Raw genomic sequence first — 17,712 nt, 5'->3', positions numbered from 1 at the left:
GGCCTCTGCACCCTCGCCACCCCCGCAGTGGGACCCGGTGGCTCTGCCGGTGGGTCGTCCCACACGAATCCAGCGGCGTGCGGGGGTTTTTATATGAAACTTAACTCGTGCTTGACAGCTGTAGCGTCGGTAAGGAGTTGTATTTTGGGGGTCTGCTGTGCTGGAGGAGTGACAGCGGGGTGGGATGGGGGGGTTCCTGAAGGTGGTTTTTTTCTTAAAAGCTGAATCTCTAGGTGTGCCGTTGTGTTGTGACCTCCTGTAAGAAATCTGTGTTAAATACCTGCTCTGCTTTGCCTGTTCCACATACAACACCCAGCTTTCCAGTACGTGATGCGGTGGAAACGTCAACCTAAGAGTCAGAAGCACCTAGTTTCTGGTTCTTCCTTCTCAATAAATATTTTTTTCTTCAGTATCTCAAGTAGAAAATGTTGCTAAGAACAACCGCAGACACTCCTTTATCTTGGTAGGTGATGCAAGATGAGTGAGCAGACCTGGCAGTTGTTTTGTGGATGAACAGTGCTGTTTCCTTTATTTGCACAGTTACTCTCCAGACCGTCGATCTGCATGTGTCAAAAATTCCTGACAGTTGGCTCTAGCTTTGGTACAAGACCACACAGTTGTTTTAAACAAAAGCAAAACCTCGAGAAATATGTTACTGTAGATGGCAGAGACACTGGGTTTTGGCAGCAATTTAAGCAACTGAAAGTCGGTTGCAGTTGCCGTGGAATTGTTCTGACATGTTCATGAACTGTTCCTCCACAGTGGTGCTTGAGAAAGACAGGCTGAAGGACCTGTGTTAACGTAACTTCTTTTCCCATCATACACAGTGCATTTTGACAAGCACAGTTAAGCTTTCTGGCAGTGCTTCTATTAAATTCCTGGTTTCCTGAGCGTTTGAGAGCTGTGTGTGCCAGCTAAAGCTTTTAGGGCAGAGTCGTGGGACTGCAGGGATTGAATACTTCCTTCTGAACAGGCACGACTTGAACCTTCTCTGATGCGTTCAGACAGGGCTGAGAGGTGAAAAGGAGGTTTTCCCTGGTTTGTTCAAAAAGGGAAGCCTTAGGTGGGAGGATCGGCGTCCCAGTGCGGGAAAGTTTAAAGGCATGGTTTTAATTTTGAGTGGAGGGGCGGTCCCACAGAATGTGCTAAAACCATCCACGTCCACAAGACTGTGATTAACGTAGTGTGCTCCAAAAACGGTTCCCAGATAGCTTAAGCTGGTGAAGATTAAGGGGCGTGGAATTAATTTTGAAACAATATTTTGTTTATTGGGTTTTATGGGAAAGGGATAAGAAATCAAGTCAGGTGAAATAGCAAATGTGGCACTGATACTTTTTTTTTTTTTTTTAAATTGGACCAGCTCATGCATTTGGGAAAAGGGGTCGGTTTTGATGAAGGGCCTGATGTCCCAGTTTTATGTGTTAGTCAAAGATACTGCTCTCTCGTCACTTGTCTTTTAAATCAGCATATGGTACATGATACTGTTTTGCTTTTCTGTGAAGCTGCATGAAATTGCTCCGTTGTTTGTTAAAACATCTCTTCACAGGATACTGAGATCCTGGTTACAACCACTGCTGTGTTTTCTGGCATGCAAATACGATCCCTTCCCCTCCAGTTTTGCTTTGCTCCTCCAGTTCAGTTTATTCAGTTCCAAAGACTGCTGGATAAACATTGTTATAAAATTATCCTTGAGGTTTGTCTTCTGCCAAAGCAAGGTGCTGGGCAAGCTTTTCAGCTCCCATAAGTGTTGCTGATACGGCTTATTCGTTTATCCTTTTTTTTTTTTTTTCTTTTCTCCCCACTGTCAGTGATACAGGCCAGATAACACTGGAAGTTCTTTCAGATGTCCTCAAAATGTGAAAAGAACAGAGTGTAGCAACCATGCTGCTGGAGTCATTAAGTTCATCAGAATTTTCCACTTCTTTTTTATAATGATGTGGGCTTTTCCTAGCTGCTTCATTTCCAGCCAGTAGTAATATTTTGGATCCTGATCTGTGTTGTTAGTATCACTTGTCTTCTTTTTTTCTTTGACAGTGACAAGTGAGGTTACGTAAACTATGCTTAAGAAACACAAACTGTTCTCATCTCTCTTTTTTGTACCAGCATGTTACTGACACGTTTAAAGTCCTTCATATACCCATGGGCCTCCATGAAAGTGTTTTTTGTGCTCATAAGCATGCACCTGTGACATCCTCAGTACTCGAGCTGGGTGGAACAGTGTGTTGTTACATTCTGTACAGTCTTTAGGAGTTAGGTGGCTCATATTGTTAAAAATCTATGAAAATCTCAGAGGCTGAAGGCTGGTTATCTGTGTCACAGATCATTGAAAGTCCAATTCCCTCCTGCCCAGCTTCATTCAGATCAGTTCAGATCAGATGGGTAGCGTGAAGCCCCTGGACACCATTGTGTCTTGGGCTGCAGCACCCTTTCACTTTTAATCTAAGTTGCATGCAAACAAGCTAATTAGATTTGTATCTTTCCATGCGTGGTGTTTGGCAAGAGGAAGCCAGTTCAGATCACCACGTTTGTTTTCCCACCCCACCTGCTGAGCTAGCACAGAACTCCCAATTTCAGGGGGGGAAAGCCTAGCTTATCAGGTAAGGGTCATGGAGTACAGAGCATGCATGCTATACAAGACCGGTTACGTTGTGTATGAGTTAATGGGAGTTTTTATGTATTGCCATAGACCTTGCATCATTCAGAAATGCTCTGTGATCCAGTCTGGGAGTTAAAGACGAGGGTGGTTAGTAGGTCACTGTAGCGCTGTTTTCATTTAGAGGCTACAGCAAGTCCATCCCCATACCTGAAACCTTTGGCAGCTGTGCTGCTGAAGCTATGGCTGCGTACTGAGCACCCCCCTACGTTTCCGACCGCACATTCCTCATTGTGCAGATGATTAGCTGTATTTGTGCGTTTCCTTCTCCTCCCCGCTGCCTTGCTCGCTTACACACAATACCACAGAGCAACCACTCACCAGTGGGTCAGAGCTGTGCTCGCCAATATCACTGGCTCCACATTTAGGATTGTTTTGATCTCTTTGAACCCTGAAGATGGATATTGTAATCCTTAACATACAAAACATGCAAATTTACCTTCTTACAATCTGTGAGAGCAAATCTGACATGTAGCTGAAAGGAACAATCCTTTCTTGTCCTAGGAAAGCACCCCGCTGCAGGTGAGCGTTGGTGAAAATGGGGGACACAAGAGACATCTGTCCTCACCTGGATTCCATAGGAGAGGTGACCAGGGATGATCTGCTGCTCAAATCCAAGGTACAGCATGTTCTGGTTGTCAGTCCTTTCCCTTTTAGCTATTGTGCATGGCTTTGCATGTTTGCTTTTTGAAAAAAATGCTGCATATCTCCGTAGAGGAGAGGCAGAAACTCTTCTTCCAATGCTGATGTACCTTGTACGTGTCCTATAAATTAAGCCTTTGTCAACCCCATCTGATCTGTTTTTCCCTGCCATTTTATCCTTTCTTATGTGTCACTTAACTAAAACGCTGCAAAGTGTATATTTAATTGGGACTGTGATATTAAGAAATGAAATACTGTGAGCTGCAGGTTGGCAAAGCCTGTCTTGTAGAGAAGTTTCCCACTCTTGAAGGACTAGGTTACTTAAAAAACAAACAAGCAAACAAACCTTCTTTTATCATGAATATGCAGGGAACTTGCCAGTCTTGTGGAGCTGTGGGACCAAATCTCTGGGCTTGTCTTCAGGTAAAAATGGCTTGCTATTTGTGTGCATGATATGGTGGGACTTCATTTAAAAAAAAAAAGAAAATATTGTACTGAAAAAAAAAAGAGTGGTAAGCAAAAAGGGGGTTCACAGTAGAACTATCCATCCTTTTTTGATGGATTCCAAGGAAGAAGACTCCCTACATTAAAGGCTAACGCTGTCAGAATATGCCAAGATGTAATAGTTCACTCCTCATAGGTGATTGCCCACCGGTAGTCCCCATAGGAATGAACAAAATGCCCAGCACTGACTGGTGCTGGGTCCTGCCTCTGCTGCAACTCTGAAGGGAGGCTGCAAGTGTGAGACCTCAGAAGATGTTGCTCAGGGCAGTGAGGTGGGAAGGAATGACATGGGGCGTGCGGGCGGGCAGGGGCCGTTTGTTTTTGCACTGGAATGCCCTGATGTTTTGGGACTGCTCAAACGAGCTGTCCATTGGAGCAGGTTCCTTGGAATGGAGCCTTTACATGGGTGCAAACCTGGTTCCAGGTTTCCTTCCTTAAATCAAACAATTCCAATTTTCCATCTTATTCTAGGTCCTGAATAAAAAGCAAGTTAGAAAACTGGCAATATCAGTTCTGAAGTTGCAGCTGCTGGTGGGACTGGAGTTGCAGACAGTTTTGTGAGGGGTCTAATTTGATGTGCCATTGTATTTCTGCTCTTTTCTCTCACTAGATTGGTTGTCCTTATGTTGGTTGTGGGGAGTCCTTTGCTGACCACAGCACACTTCATGCACAGGTGAGCTTTTCTCTGTTGTCCATCTTAAGACAGAGTTGGATTTTTCCCATTACCTAATCCTTCTCTACCCTGTTCTGGTAGCCCAGTGTTCCAACTTGAGCCAGCTGTCAAATGATATTCATTATTTCACCTTTTAATTTTTAGGCCAAAAAGCACAACCTGACGGTGAATCTGACCACTTTCCGCATCTGGTGTTACGCTTGTGAAAAGGAGGTGTTCTTGGACCAGCGTCTGGCAACGCACACGCAGGCACCTCCAGTAAAGTTCACTGAACCGGTGGGTCTGTGGCACAGCCTGGCAGGGTTGAGTGCTTGGCAGGGTTTTTTTTTTCACCTGTGCAAAATCAGCTGAGAGGTTTCCACTACTGTCCAGGCTTTTGTTGTGATGGGAACTCTTTCACTGGAAGTGGCTACCTGCAGCCATAGGACCAATAACCTTGGGTTACATGATCTCCCAGCAGGAAGACTTCCAGATGACTTGAACATCCATTCTGACTTTATTTTTAACCTTTCCTAGCCTCTTCCACGGGGCATCTGTTTCTGGGAGGAACCACAACAGCTGTCACATCTTCATTTTCAGTGCATGGCCCATGGAAATTTTGTCTGTCAGACCAGTAACACATACTGGACACTGCTGCATATTCCTGGTGCCTCTCTTATCGTGTGTGCTGGAAGCAGTAATGGCACTAGTTCCACTCCCTCCTTGCATTAGTGAGAAGGGTAGACAGTGCGACTGGTTCTTCTCTCTCCAGAGTGCTTTTTTTTAAAGGCTGTCTTGATTTATGTGTAAGATAATACCTCTCATAACTCATATTTTAAAGCAGGCCTCTCACCGATGCTTATTTCTCTGTCTTTAATCTAGGATTCTCCATTGCCTGCTCACCCTTTGAAAGCTGTCCCAATTGCAGTGGCTGATGAAGGCGAATCTGAATCAGAAGATGACGATTTGAAACCAAGAGGTAACTCGGCATGGAGTTGATGAAAGGGCTGTCGGGGTAACTCTGCAATCTGCAGGACCTGCACTGAGAGGTTCCTAGGAGCAGAGTGTGGAGCCTGCCTAGAAAGGGCTGAATCCTCTCTTTTGGGGAGGAATTTAGAAAGCAGCACTTCTGGAAAGTGTTTCATGCCTCTCTTGTTTGTGCTTTAGGCCTTACTGGAATGAAAAATCTTGGGAACTCCTGCTACATGAATGCAGCACTTCAGGCTCTCTCTAACTGGTAGGCATTAGGGCCTTTCAGTCAAGTCTTTACTAGACTGCACTAAATATCAAAAGTGGCGCCTCTGGTCTGAGACCTTCATGAGTCACGCAAAGAGAAATCAGCCAGGCTAGGTGCAGAAAAAGGAATAGGAAAATTCAGTGTTTGTTTAGGGCAACAGAAGTTTTACAGTAGGAAACTGAGTGAATAGCCAGCTTGTGGCTACATAGAAGACTCAGGTTTAGGTGAGCGCTGGAAGTAAAAATTCGTCATTTCTACTGCAACAGAAATGTCCTTATCGCATGAGAAGGCATGTCACATCTCTTTATTCTCCCCAGTGATATTATTCTAACAACCCATATCCTGAAATATTCTCTAGCCATCCTGCTAAGAACAAATTCCAGAATCTCTTCTCTGTACTGGGAACAGATTCAGATCAGCCTTTCTCATTTGTTTCAAGTTAGGAGTCAAGTCTGCATCTGGAATCACTCTTCCCTCGATTTAAAAACAGTATCTTAAGCATGCTTTTGAAAAGGCATGTACTGAAGTTTTGATAAACCTCTAAACAGAAGCAGAGGAGAAATTTCTATGCACTGAATTCTTCTCTTTTTTTCTTGTAGCCCACCTCTCACACAGTTTTTTCTGGAGTGTGGCGGACTGGTCCGTACAGATAAGAAACCAGCGCTGTGCAAAAGTTACCAGAAATTGGTGTCTGAGGTTTGGCATAAGAAACGGTGAGTGGTCACTTCCTCATCTAACCTGGACAGGTTTCATGCTTCTGTTAGTTCTGAAGTCTAGCACCAGCGAAGAGGGTGTTTGATTGTTGGGAATAAATGCATTGTGTAAGGCAGTCAGTTACCCTGCGTGGGTGGGTATGCAAGGATTCCCTCTAGAGACGATTCTCTCTGGAAGGACAGACTGAAATGACTGTGAGATTTTTTCTGTCTCTTAATTTGCATGGCATCCAGCTAATAGAGAGCTGTATGCCCAGGCTTTGCAGGTGCATAATTATCTTTTTTCCTCTTTAACTAGTTACCACACCCTGCTCTATGGCTTATTAGACAAACTGGCTCCAGGCCTGATAAGCAAACTAACTTTTTTTTTTTTTTTTATTTCCATATCTAAACAGCCCGAGTTACGTTGTTCCAAGCAGTCTATCCCATGGAATTAAACTCGTCAACCCCATGTTCCGAGGCTATGCACAGCAGGTGGGGCCTCAACAAAAATATGCTCTTATTGCGAAGATGGTGGAATTCTTCCTGCAGCATTGGTGCTTGTGATCAGAAGGAAGAGCTTGAGCTCAGGGGTCATGCCCATTTTGTATCAGTATTAGTGATCCGATAGAGCACTTGGCTGGGATTTAGGAGACCTGAGTTCTCTTTGAGGCTCTGCCTCTGGCTTGCTGGTACCACATCAGTGTGTTTTCTTGTGTCAGCTTTCTCACCTCTGAAATTATGATGGCCAGCTCCTTTATAAAGGGCTTTGAGATCTATTGATACATGCTATATGAAAGTGAGGTATTTATTCATGTCAGAGCTGAGAAACCTGGATAATAGATACTAAAAAGTTAAAGATATGAATGTTCTATATTCTTTTTTCTGGGAAATTACAGCAAACTACATCTTATTTAAAGATATCCTTTTTTTTTTCTTTGAAGTTTTCATCAGCGTATCTCTCGTGCTTTTCCTTTAGAATAAAATGTAAACAGCTAACTATGATTAGAAAATCTACAAGAGAAGTGACAGTACATCTAAGCTGTGATACTGACGGGAAGTCAAAACAGAGGATAAAATAATGATTAATGAAAGAACTTCTATATTTATCTTTGATGTGAAGTACGTTGGATTGGAAAACACTCAGCTGTAAAGAGATAAAGTTGAAAGGAAGACAGGGCAGGCTAAAAGCCAAACTTACATACAATAACAGAAACATCATGATTAACTTTCTGGAGCTGTCAAAATACCAAGTTGCTTTCCAGCAGGTCCTTTGAAGCCAATGTATCAGCTCTTTCACTATGTATTATGAATATAGGAGCTTGCACCTAGACTGTATAGTCTTTGGTTTCTGGTTCCATTCCCTATTTATTAAAGATTTTAATCTGCCCTATTTAAGAGGGAGATTGCCATGAGCAGAATGTTCATGAAATTTGTTTTATGGGTAAGAGTTTATTCTCTGTGGCCTGCTGTCTTCATTAGGTTTCTCTTTGTCTCTTGCCTCTTATCAGGGGTAAACCTCTGATAAATAAGATCATGGTTTACGTGCTACAGCTGCTGTCTGGCTTTTCAGTGTCTTTCAGCTGAAGATGTTCAGATAAAAATTGGGCCTTTTATCATTTAGGAGTTAAAAACATTGATGTAGCAGACAGGCTTCTTATTCCATCACCACAGTACTCTTTCTGCTTTAGTAGCACCTGCTTGTGCTGCTAACCTTCCTGGGCAGCTTTGAAAGAGGCTGTGAATGGAGCCATCTCCTCTTTTGCCCCTCTCATTTGCCCCGTTTCTGGATGGATACTAAAACGGAATTCCTCCTGGTCTCCAGGATACTCAGGAGTTCCTGCGGTGCCTGATGGATCAGCTTCACGAAGAACTGAAGGAACCCATTGTTGCAGAGACGAGGGATTTGGATACCAGTGACCAGGATGACAAGCGAGAGGGTGACCGAAGCCCTTCGGAGGATGAGTTCCTCTCCTGTGACTCGAGCAGTGACAGGGGTGAAGGTGATGGTCAGAGCCGGACCACGGTGGGCATGGGCAGCAGCTCCCTGTCAGAGACAGAGTTGTTGATCCAGGATGAAGCAGGGAGAGGGATTTCCGAGAAAGAGAGGATGAAGGACAGAAAGTTCTCCTGTGGCCATCGGCGCAGCAACTCGGAGCAGGTGGATGAGGACGCGGATGTCGATACTACCATGATGCCAGTTGATGGTAGAGCCTCACCCGAGATGCTCCCAGCTCCCTGTCCTGCCAGCCCGTGTAGGACACCAGGTATACATCCTTCAGTCGTGTTAGTTGTGAGAAGACGTTATCGTCCTGCACAGGGGCAGTGTTGTAGGGCAGTGTCAAACACCACATACCGTGACTGTTCCTTCTATGGGCTTCAAGACATTCGGCATCCAAGATTTTCCTCTGTGTCCCTGGCAGTAGCTCTGCCTTTGTGCACAATTGCTGCTGTAAGAAAATGTAATACGTGAGCCAGAGAGGTGCTTAGCTGGGCTAAAGTGCTGCAGAGCTGAGTAAAGACTATGTCCGGAAGGCAGCGATAGCTGCCTCTGCCAAACCCGCAAACACTGCATTGATGCCTTTTCCTAATTGAAGAAAAAGGGTTTGTCTGTGTACATTGCTTTATCTGATAGGTTGGCCTGGGGAAATATTAGCTGTGGAAAAGGTGTGGAAAAAGCTATTTGTTAATGTTGGAGTATGGGCTTTGTGGAGAGGAGAGAGAGGGGCAGTGTTTGTGCATTTCTGTGTCTTAGGGAAAAGAAAAGAGCAGCAGTTAAGATGTAGGTGTGGCGTCACCCCAAACTGAACATATCCGATCTTTCAATGCTTCTTTATATAAGAGTCTTACTCTGCCAGCTGGCACTAGAGACAGCAATGCTGTTTGTGTGGATTGGGGATACAGGAGCAAGCTGCAAAACCTAATTAGTCATAAGTGTGAAAAAATAGCAGGTTGTTTTGGTTTTTTTTTAATACGTAATTATTAGCTGTTCCGTATAGCTCTGTGTGCGCTCTTACCCGTGCACTGAGGAGCTGTATCTGCCAGCCTGTGCACACAGGACAGTTAACAGACACTGAACTCTTCATCTTAGGAAAGATTCTGTGCTGGAACATAGAGCTGGGCTGACACTGGGTGCCCCAGGGTTGCCTTTCATAACTGGGGTTTTCACCAGTGCTCTTCTCCCTCCCCATTTTCCCAAACAGAACCTGACAACGATGCCTACGTGCGCTGCTCCTCACGCCCCTGCAGTCCCGTCCATCATGAAGTGCACTCCAAGCTCTCCAGCAGCCCTCCTCGTTCCAGTCCTGCCAGGCTTGGACCTTCCTACGTACTCAAGAAAGGTGATGCATGGGGTGTGTGCTGGGGAGCAAAGGAGGGAGCGTGTAGGGGAGGAGGAGTTCATTTACAGAGGAGAGAAGGAACCCATCATGATTCTTGATTAACAGCTATAAGAAGTGCTCATTCCCCTGGACATCAGTGCTTTCTAAAATAGCACTAGGCAAAGGCTACAGCAAACCTGCAGGGAAAGTCAAGCTCTGGGCACAACAGATGCTCTAGTACACTCTTATATTGGAGCCTGAAATGATTTCCATGTCTGCATCTGCATGCTGTGTTTGTTATTAATAAAATGGCTATGAAGTCCCAGGCACAAGCTCTGTCCCTTTAGGGGAGCGTGGAGATGTGTAAACATTTGTCTGCCAGACTTGAATTTCATGTGGGCCAAAGAACTGTAAAATGATGTTACTGAGAGAGAGCTTCCTGCCTCTTAGACATCTCAGGCTCACAATAACAGAATTACGGCTGCAGATGTCAGTCCAGTGCTGGGAGCAGTGCTAGGCTTCAGAGTGGAGCCTGGCTTCTCTTGTTATCAAACTAGTGTCTTCATCCCAAGCAAACTGCAAATTTCAATCCCTCGGCATTGCATAGTCTGCGAGCACAATGGCATGTACTTGTACCACTGTCCCCACAGCTGTTCAGTGATGGCATTCTGTCCTCAGCTGCGTCCCAGCCCCTTGGCTGAGGTCAGCACAGCCACAGATGTTCTGGCCGGATAAAAAGCACTCTTGTCTCCCTGCACGTGTGCGTGGGGAAGAGGGTTTGTTATTAAACAAAACTGTGTGTTTGGCCAGTCCCTGCTGTGGAAAGTCCTCTCCAGTGCAAGACACCTGGGGAACACATGGTACATGTCAGAGGGGAAAAAAAAAAGGACAAATTACATGGTCAGGTGAGGGGGGAGAGGAAGTGTAAAGCTTAGAGCAAAATGTTGCAAGACTTCAGAAAAGCAGGGACTCTCTGTGGCAGGCTAGACTTCTAAACATGTAGTAAGAGGATGGAAACAGGATTTCCAGTAAGGCAATTTCTGCCTGCTGAGAGCTGGCACGTTCGTGTTGGTTCAGTTGGCTGCCTCCCCCTTTCTTGTACCACGCGAAGCAGCAGCGTTCTTCATGTCAGCTTACAACGGGCTCCACGGTCACTGGCATGTAAGTGGCATCTGAACATGCAGGATAGCACTTGTCCTGTGTTCTTGTGAGGCTGCGTGACTCTACTGAGACAGAAAACTGGTAAGGAGTTGCTACATGATGGGTCTTCCTTGTCTGTGTTTCAGCCCAGATGCAGGCTTCTGGGAAAAAGAAGAAAGAACTTCGTTATCGCAGTGTGATTTCTGACATCTTCGATGGCTCCATTCTCAGCCTGGTGCAGTGCCTCACCTGTGACAGAGTGAGTTATCTGGTGGCTGTCCATTGATGAGCAGGGTCTTCTAGATCTCTTCTTAGGAAGTGGTGCTCCTGTTTCCAGATGCTATGGGATGCAGTAGCCCTGCAAAAATGAGGATAAGTGGATGCTGGGGGAGGTGTGAGAAACCTGCCATGCCAAGAAGTTGTATTTCTCTGTAAGGGTCTGTTTGCATATTCTGTGTTACTGAGCTGGCCTACCAATATCACATTTACATTAGAAAACTGATTCCAGTGCTACAAAAACCATGACAGAAGTCATCCTGCTGACAGCAGTGAAGAATAGTTTGCCAGAGCGAGTTGCTCTTAGTGGCAGCTCAGGTTTCTAGCCTAGAAAAAAAATTCAAGCAGCGATAAAAGGTGATGAAGGTCAGGTCCCAGCTCCATGACATGCCCAGGAAAGACAAACCTCTTCCTCTTGGATATTTCCAGGTTTCTACGACAGTGGAGACGTTCCAGGACCTGTCACTCCCAATCCCAGGGAAGGAGGACTTGGCCAAGCTGCACTCTGCCATCTACCAAAACGTGCCAGCTAAGACCGGGGCATGTGGGGACAACTACGCCTCACAAGGCTGGATTGCTTTCATCATGGAGTATATCCGGAGGTGCGTTTCCTGTGCAGGACCTCTTTTTTTTCTGGGGTTTGCCCTGCAGTGCTGGAAGGCAGCTGTCCCTAGCCAGTGCTGTTTACAGCAGAATGTCAAGCGTAACCATTCCTGGGCCACACAGGTCACAGGTCTTTGAGGCTTTTCATGTAAACCAGTTGCTGCTGTTTCTCTTGTTCAGTCACACAGCTGGAGATCTCTTGTGCAGCTGTAATCCCTCACTTACTTCTGCCTTTAGCTCAGTCTTGCCCTCCAGAGAAAATTAACTTCTGGTGCAGTTTTCCCAATAATTTCCAGTTGGAGCAATCACAGTGGGAACATTAACTGAGAGAAATCATTCTTTCCCTGCTCCCCTGGGATGTGTGATGAGCTTAGGACTTACAGCTAGAAGGAAACCCATCATCCATTTGGGGTTTTGTATGCCAGAGCATCCAGCTATTTTATGTATAATTCTTTCTCTTAATCCCCTCTTTTCTGCAGATTTGTGGTGTCCTGTATCCCTAGCTGGTTTTGGGGTCCTGTTGTGACACTGGAGGATTGCCTTGCTGCCTTTTTTGCAGCAGATGAGTTGAAGGGTAAGTTATCTTCAGGGGGGGTCTGACAGCACAAACCAAGGAAAACCGCATGGAGGAGTATTTCACATGCGTTTTGGAGGCGGATTAAATCTCCTGGAAATCCTGCCTCAGTATTTCACTTAGAGACTGGCAGTACCAAAAGCTGTCAGTTCAGCATCTCTGAGCAGAAGTGAGTTTTTCCACCTGCTCAGGGGTGGGAAATGCGGGTGAGAGTGTCCTCAGCAAGGAGCAGACATAGCTGTTGGTTGGTTGTCAGTGCTGTGGCTCCTCAGGTGCCTTAATTTCTTCACTCTCTCCATCAACTCCTTAAGCTCTAGAGGACTCAAACAATTTGCTGTGTTCACTGGTGTTGGTTGTCAATTCCATACTGTTCTGCTAGTTGTCTGCATTCTCTTGTTGCCTGCACTTATTGAGAGAAGTGTTTGGTTTGATCTTTTCTCACCCTGGTTTCCCCAAGAGTTTGCTTCACTTGGTTTCTCTGCACTGGATGGAAATGTAGCCGTGTCTGAGTAACTGCATAGCGGCTTTCTTCTCTTTCTCTGCAGGGGACAACATGTACAGTTGTGAACGGTGTAAAAAGTAAGTTTGCATTATGTGTATCGTGTTGTATTTCTCAAACTTTTATTTCTCTGTACTGCTGTCAGACGTTTTGCTATGGCCTCAGCCTGGCCGTTGCTGAGTGGCAGGTAAACTCTGCCCTGCCTTATTCTAGAGTTCTGGTCTTGCGATGTCACTGGCTGCACACAGGAAAAGTGCTGGCTTTGAGGGAAAAGAAAGGGATGATGCATTCATATCTTTGGATATGAACAGGGATGTAGCTTGTAGTAATGGAGCTACTGTATTAGAAAGAAGAGGCACTGCTCGTGCCATGCCTCATTTGGGAAAGAGCTTGAATTTTTTTGCTGCTGGAATTCAGGATTTGTCCTGGATTTCAAAGTGAGCAAGACTCAGCCTTGCTTTCAGCATCCCTTTGCTTTAGAGATTTCTCACGGCTAGTTTCTTTTCATCCCTCAGACTGCGGAATGGAGTAAAGTACTGCAAAGTCCTCCGGCTACCAGAGGTGAGTAGAAGCACTTTGTTTCCTAGTTTTCTTTTAGCAGCCACTGAGGAGGTCAGGAGGCTAGAGGTGGGACAGAAATAGCAGTTTGTTTTGGGGACAGTCTCGTATCTTGACCAGAAGCGACTTCCCCATTCTAAGCTGATGAGCCATCAAGATTCATGACTAACAGGCGAAGAACTCTTCCAAAGATCAGACCACAGAGATGTGCTGTTTTATCAGAATACCCCCAGTGAAACTGCACCTTGGTGTTCTCTGTCCTTGCTCTTCTAGATTCTTTGCATCCACTTGAAACGGTTCCGGCATGAGGTGATGTATTCCTTCAAGATCAACAGTCACGTCTCTTTCCCCTTGGAAGGGCTGGATCTGCGACCTTTCCTAGCCAAGGAGTGCGTCTCCCAGATCACCACCTATGATCTCCTGTCAGTCATCTGTCACCACGGCACAGCAGGCAGTAAGTGCCTCTTCTGTGAGTGCAGGCAGAGGTGAACAGGAACGGGATGAGTGTGAGCAAAGCAGGAGCGTGTTCAGGACCAGCCAACACCTCTCCTGGGGTGAAGTGAAGTATACCTGCCCCCTCCATTCCCAGGCTTGCTCAGCCTCTGCCCTTTGAAGAGTGAACCGAGCAGCTTCTGGCAGATCCCCTGCAGCTATTTCAGCCTCACCCTGGGCTGGCTTAAACCCTTTCCTGATGTTCAGTCTCACTGAAAAGCCCTTTCCAAGAAGGCAAATCAGGGTGATAGTGCCAGGCTCCCCTGCTCCCGCAAAGCTTGCCTGAACAGGAATTTATGCCTTTTTTGTGTGTTTGTTTTGGCTCTCTGTTCTCTGCCAGCAGCTAATCCTGTTTGTGCTGCTGACGTTATCCCAGGCCTGACTCCTGTCTGCATTCCAAATCCCAGCGGTGTCGTGTTTGCTCCGTTACAGGTGGGCATTACATAGCCTACTGCCAGAACGTGATCAACGGGCAGTGGTACGAGTTTGATGACCAGTATGTCACTGAAGTCCACGAGACCGTGGTACAGAACGCAGAAGCCTACGTCTTGTTCTACAGGTGAGCTGTGCCCCGGGTGCTGCAGTCCCTTGCTGGCTGCAGAATACCTGGAAACGTTTTTGGAAAACTACATTTTCAAGAGTCGCTTATTTTCTTTTCATTTCCCTACTTAAGCAAAAGCAGTGAAGAAGCTGTGCGAGAGCGGCAGAAAGTCGTGTCCCTTGCCAGCATGAAGGAGCACAGTTTACTCCAGTTCTACATCTCTCGAGAGTGGCTCAATAAATTCAACACCTTTGCTGAGCCTGGTCCCATCACCAATCACACCTTTCTGTGCTCTCACGGAGGTAAGTCAGTGCTGCTGGACCTGGGGCTGGCAAATCTCAGCTTTGCCTTTGTGCTGCAGAAGAAAAGCTCCAGCTGTAGCCCTCACGCAGTGTACGCTGCAGTAGGATCCACTTCTTTGGCAGAAACTCCAGCCCGCTCAGGGAGGGATGAGACAATTACCCCGTTGTCCTGCTGCTTAGAGGCCCGGAGGGATGTGTAGTGCTGGGAAACAACAGTTTTCAGTTCTCTGTTTGTTTTTAAAAACAAACCTGTAGAAGGCAGATAAAGGCAGCATTTATCTGTGGTACGCTATCGGCAAGCGTGCCTGTCAGTGTTTGTTTGGGGAACGGAGCGCAGGCTACTGAAGAGGGCCGATACCGTGTCCTACTGCTCTGCTGCTTTATCTGTCGTGCTGGGAGCCCTCATGTTTATAAATCTCCAATCAGAAATAAAGCATTTGATTAGAAATGAACACTGTGAATTGAGAAACCTCCACAATTAATGAACTTTTGACTGTCTTCCATTAGCAGAGGAAGCAGATTCTGGATTTGGGGAGTTTTCAGTAAGGAAGATCTGCCTTTTTTATTTGTGTCCTTACCCAGCAGTAATGAGTTCCCTGGTTAACTGTCCCTCCTGCCTTTCCTCCACAGGGATCCCTCCTAATAAATACCATTACATCGATGACCTGGTTGTGATTCTGCCCCAGAATGTCTGGGAATATCTCTACAACAGGTGAATATGGCCACTTCATTCTTCCTCCCAATGAGTTTTGGTTTTTGTTTCATACCTCGGGCAGTGACTAAGACATGATCCCTTCCCAGGGCACCTTAAAGGTACACAGTACTCGGTATGGACTGGCAAAGACTTGCATTTAGTAGAGCTTCCTAATCTAAACCAAAAAGTTTTAGCAGTGCATTGTCCCTGAGCAATATTGTGGCTGTCACTATGCTGAGTAAAGGCAGTGCTCTCCATTCAGAAAACAGCTGCAGTTGCACCTCCTTCACCAGCGTCTGTAGCAGTATAAAAATCCATCTCCGTAGGATTCAGAGCAGGGAAGCATTTCTGTTCTCTGGCAGTTCTCCATTCCCCTCCCTCTCTTCCTGTGCTCAGGTTCGGGGGCGGCCCTGCTGTGAACCATCTGTACGTGTGCTCCATTTGCCAAGTGGAGATCGAAGCCCTGGCCAAACGGAGGAGAATTGAAATCGACACCTTCATCAAGGTTCGTATGGGAGGCATCTGGCAAAGGGCAGAGGTGGGAAACAGAGACCCACAACAGACAGCGGGAAACTCTTCCCCTGTTTTCCAGAACAGCATGACCAGGAGATTGATCTTGGGGTTTGGCAGTGCTGGTGGCACGGGGAGGGGCAGCTGGAACACGATAACGCCGTGTGTGGCCGCACGCAGACGTGAAGTTTGAAACCATCCTAGTCTCCTGCCTGCTGTAGTGAGCAGGAGCAGGTTGTGAGGAAGGTGTTAGAATTCCCTGGGGATGTTCTGAAGAAGGGCAAGGCAGCCTTACTGTTAACAGAAGGGGCTCCCCAGATCTCAGAAGTCACTAAACCCTTCCTGCATGTCTCTCCTCTGCTCTCTCAGCTGAACAAGGCTTTCCAGGCAGAGGAGTCTCCGAGCGTCATCTACTGTATCAGCATGCAGTGGTTCCGCGAGTGGGAAGCCTTTGTCAAGGGGAAGGATAACGGTAAGAAGCTGGAGACCTCTGGAATCTGTGGGGCTGAGAGGCAGCATGGAAACAAGTGCATTTCCCAGGGGCATCTCCTCCGCGAGCGCTGCACCCCACTGCTGTGACTTGAGGCTGAAGGGAGCTCAGACACCAGCCGCTCAGACTGCCTGCAGGTCCCCATGGGCAGGGCAGAAATAACAAGAGAACGAGCTCGGGAAATAAGCTGAATTGGTGGCAATGTGGGAAGCAGGATGGTTTGTGACGTGTTCTTCTCTTCCAGAGCCACCCGGACCCATTGACAACAGCAAGATCGCCCTCACCAAAGCCGGCGGCCACGTGCAAGTGAAGCAGGGTAAGGCTGGCGCTCGCTGTCGGGTAGCGTTCCGAGAAGGCGAAGGGGACCGTGCCACTGGTTTCAGTCCCTGGGGTGGGGGCTTTGGGGGGTCGGGACTGTGCAGCCGCAGGGACCCCTTGTGCCTCGCTCTTCCTGGGGGTGAGCAGGGGGAGGTGGCTGGAGAGGAGGACGTCCTCGTGGTGTGAGGCACCAGCCTTTTCCTCCGAGGGCTGCACAGGGCCACGCCTGCTGGCTGCACATCTGACCGCTGCTGTGTCCTTCTCAGGTGCCGACTACGGGCAGATTTCGGAGGAGACGTGGATTTATTTAAGCACACTGTATGGAGGGGGCCCAGAGATTGCCATCAGACAGAACGTGGCCCAGGTCCAAGAACTGGAAAACCTACATGGGGAGCAGAAGATTGAAGCGGAGACGCGAGTGGTGTGATCTGTGCGGGATGGGGCAGGGAAGGTATGGCACAGATACGTCGGTGTGGGGTTAGAAGGCTGGGGAATCCCGAGGAGTCAAACCTCTTCCATTGTCTGGTACTCAAAGGTGTGTGCAGCTCCCGTCACCACTTCTGGGGAAGGCAGGTTTCCTCCACCGTCCTTTTGTGTGGCTTTGAATCGCGGGGTGGTGCTGGGCACGACTGGGAGAAGAGCAGCTTCTCTGTAGCTGATCTCTGGGTAAAGCTGGGGAGCGAGACTGCAGCCAGACTTCACCGGGACACGGTGTGGCCCGAGCTCTCTCCCTTTCGTTTGCTTACAAGAAATCAGCACTCCCCGCTTGCCCCCAGTGAACTGAGTCTGCTCCTTTGCAGGTTTTGCTTTTGGCACTTTTCTTTTTAACTCAAATGTATAAAGATAATGAAACATTATTTATGTTTCCAGCGAGCAGCGTTGCAACTAGAGAAACCTGTTATTTGAAGCTGACTATAGCCACATGGTCTCCTGGGAGTTTTGTGCTGGTGGGGCACAGCTCTCACAACTTCCTAGTTTTGCTCTTTTTCTAATTCCTGCAAATTCACTTGCAATC

The 17,712-nt window shown here is 47.0% G+C and overlaps 1 protein-coding gene across 1 annotated transcript; it reads left to right on the top strand.

The window, feature by feature from the left end:
• Nucleotides 1–3,191: 3,191 nt before the first annotated feature.
• On the top strand, nt 3,192–17,124 carry USP20 (ubiquitin specific peptidase 20). The gene is made up of 23 exons (XM_010080177.1): nt 3,192–3,272; nt 3,665–3,718; nt 4,410–4,472; nt 4,617–4,748; nt 5,334–5,430; nt 5,619–5,688; nt 6,288–6,401; nt 6,797–6,875; nt 8,206–8,587; nt 9,584–9,721; nt 10,987–11,099; nt 11,546–11,718; nt 12,199–12,293; nt 12,839–12,872; nt 13,308–13,353; nt 13,624–13,804; nt 14,275–14,401; nt 14,516–14,685; nt 15,316–15,397; nt 15,776–15,884; nt 16,259–16,361; nt 16,624–16,695; nt 16,964–17,124. Exons 1-23 carry the CDS (start codon nt 3,192–3,194, stop codon nt 17,122–17,124), a joined length of 2,676 nt encoding a protein of 891 aa, XP_010078479.1.
• The last annotated feature ends 588 nt before the right edge of the window (nt 17,125–17,712 follow it).

Source organism: Pterocles gutturalis, unplaced genomic scaffold (assembly GCF_000699245.1).
Source record: "Pterocles gutturalis isolate BGI_N339 unplaced genomic scaffold, ASM69924v1 scaffold2884, whole genome shotgun sequence".
Classification (NCBI taxonomy): domain Eukaryota; kingdom Metazoa; phylum Chordata; class Aves; order Pterocliformes; family Pteroclidae; genus Pterocles; species Pterocles gutturalis.
This window is presented reverse-complemented; position numbering and strand designations above follow the sequence as displayed.

Coding starts and splice junctions, on each gene's coding strand:
- USP20 (XM_010080177.1), top strand. CDS start 3,192: ATGGGGGACACAAGAGACATCTGTCCTCACCTGGATTCCATAGGAGAG. Junction 6,876..8,205: donor TCCGAGGCTATGCACAGCAG/GTGGGGCCTCAA, acceptor CCTGGTCTCCAG/GATACTCAGGAGTTCCTGCG. Junction 11,100..11,545: donor AGTGCCTCACCTGTGACAGA/GTGAGTTATCTG, acceptor GGATATTTCCAG/GTTTCTACGACAGTGGAGAC.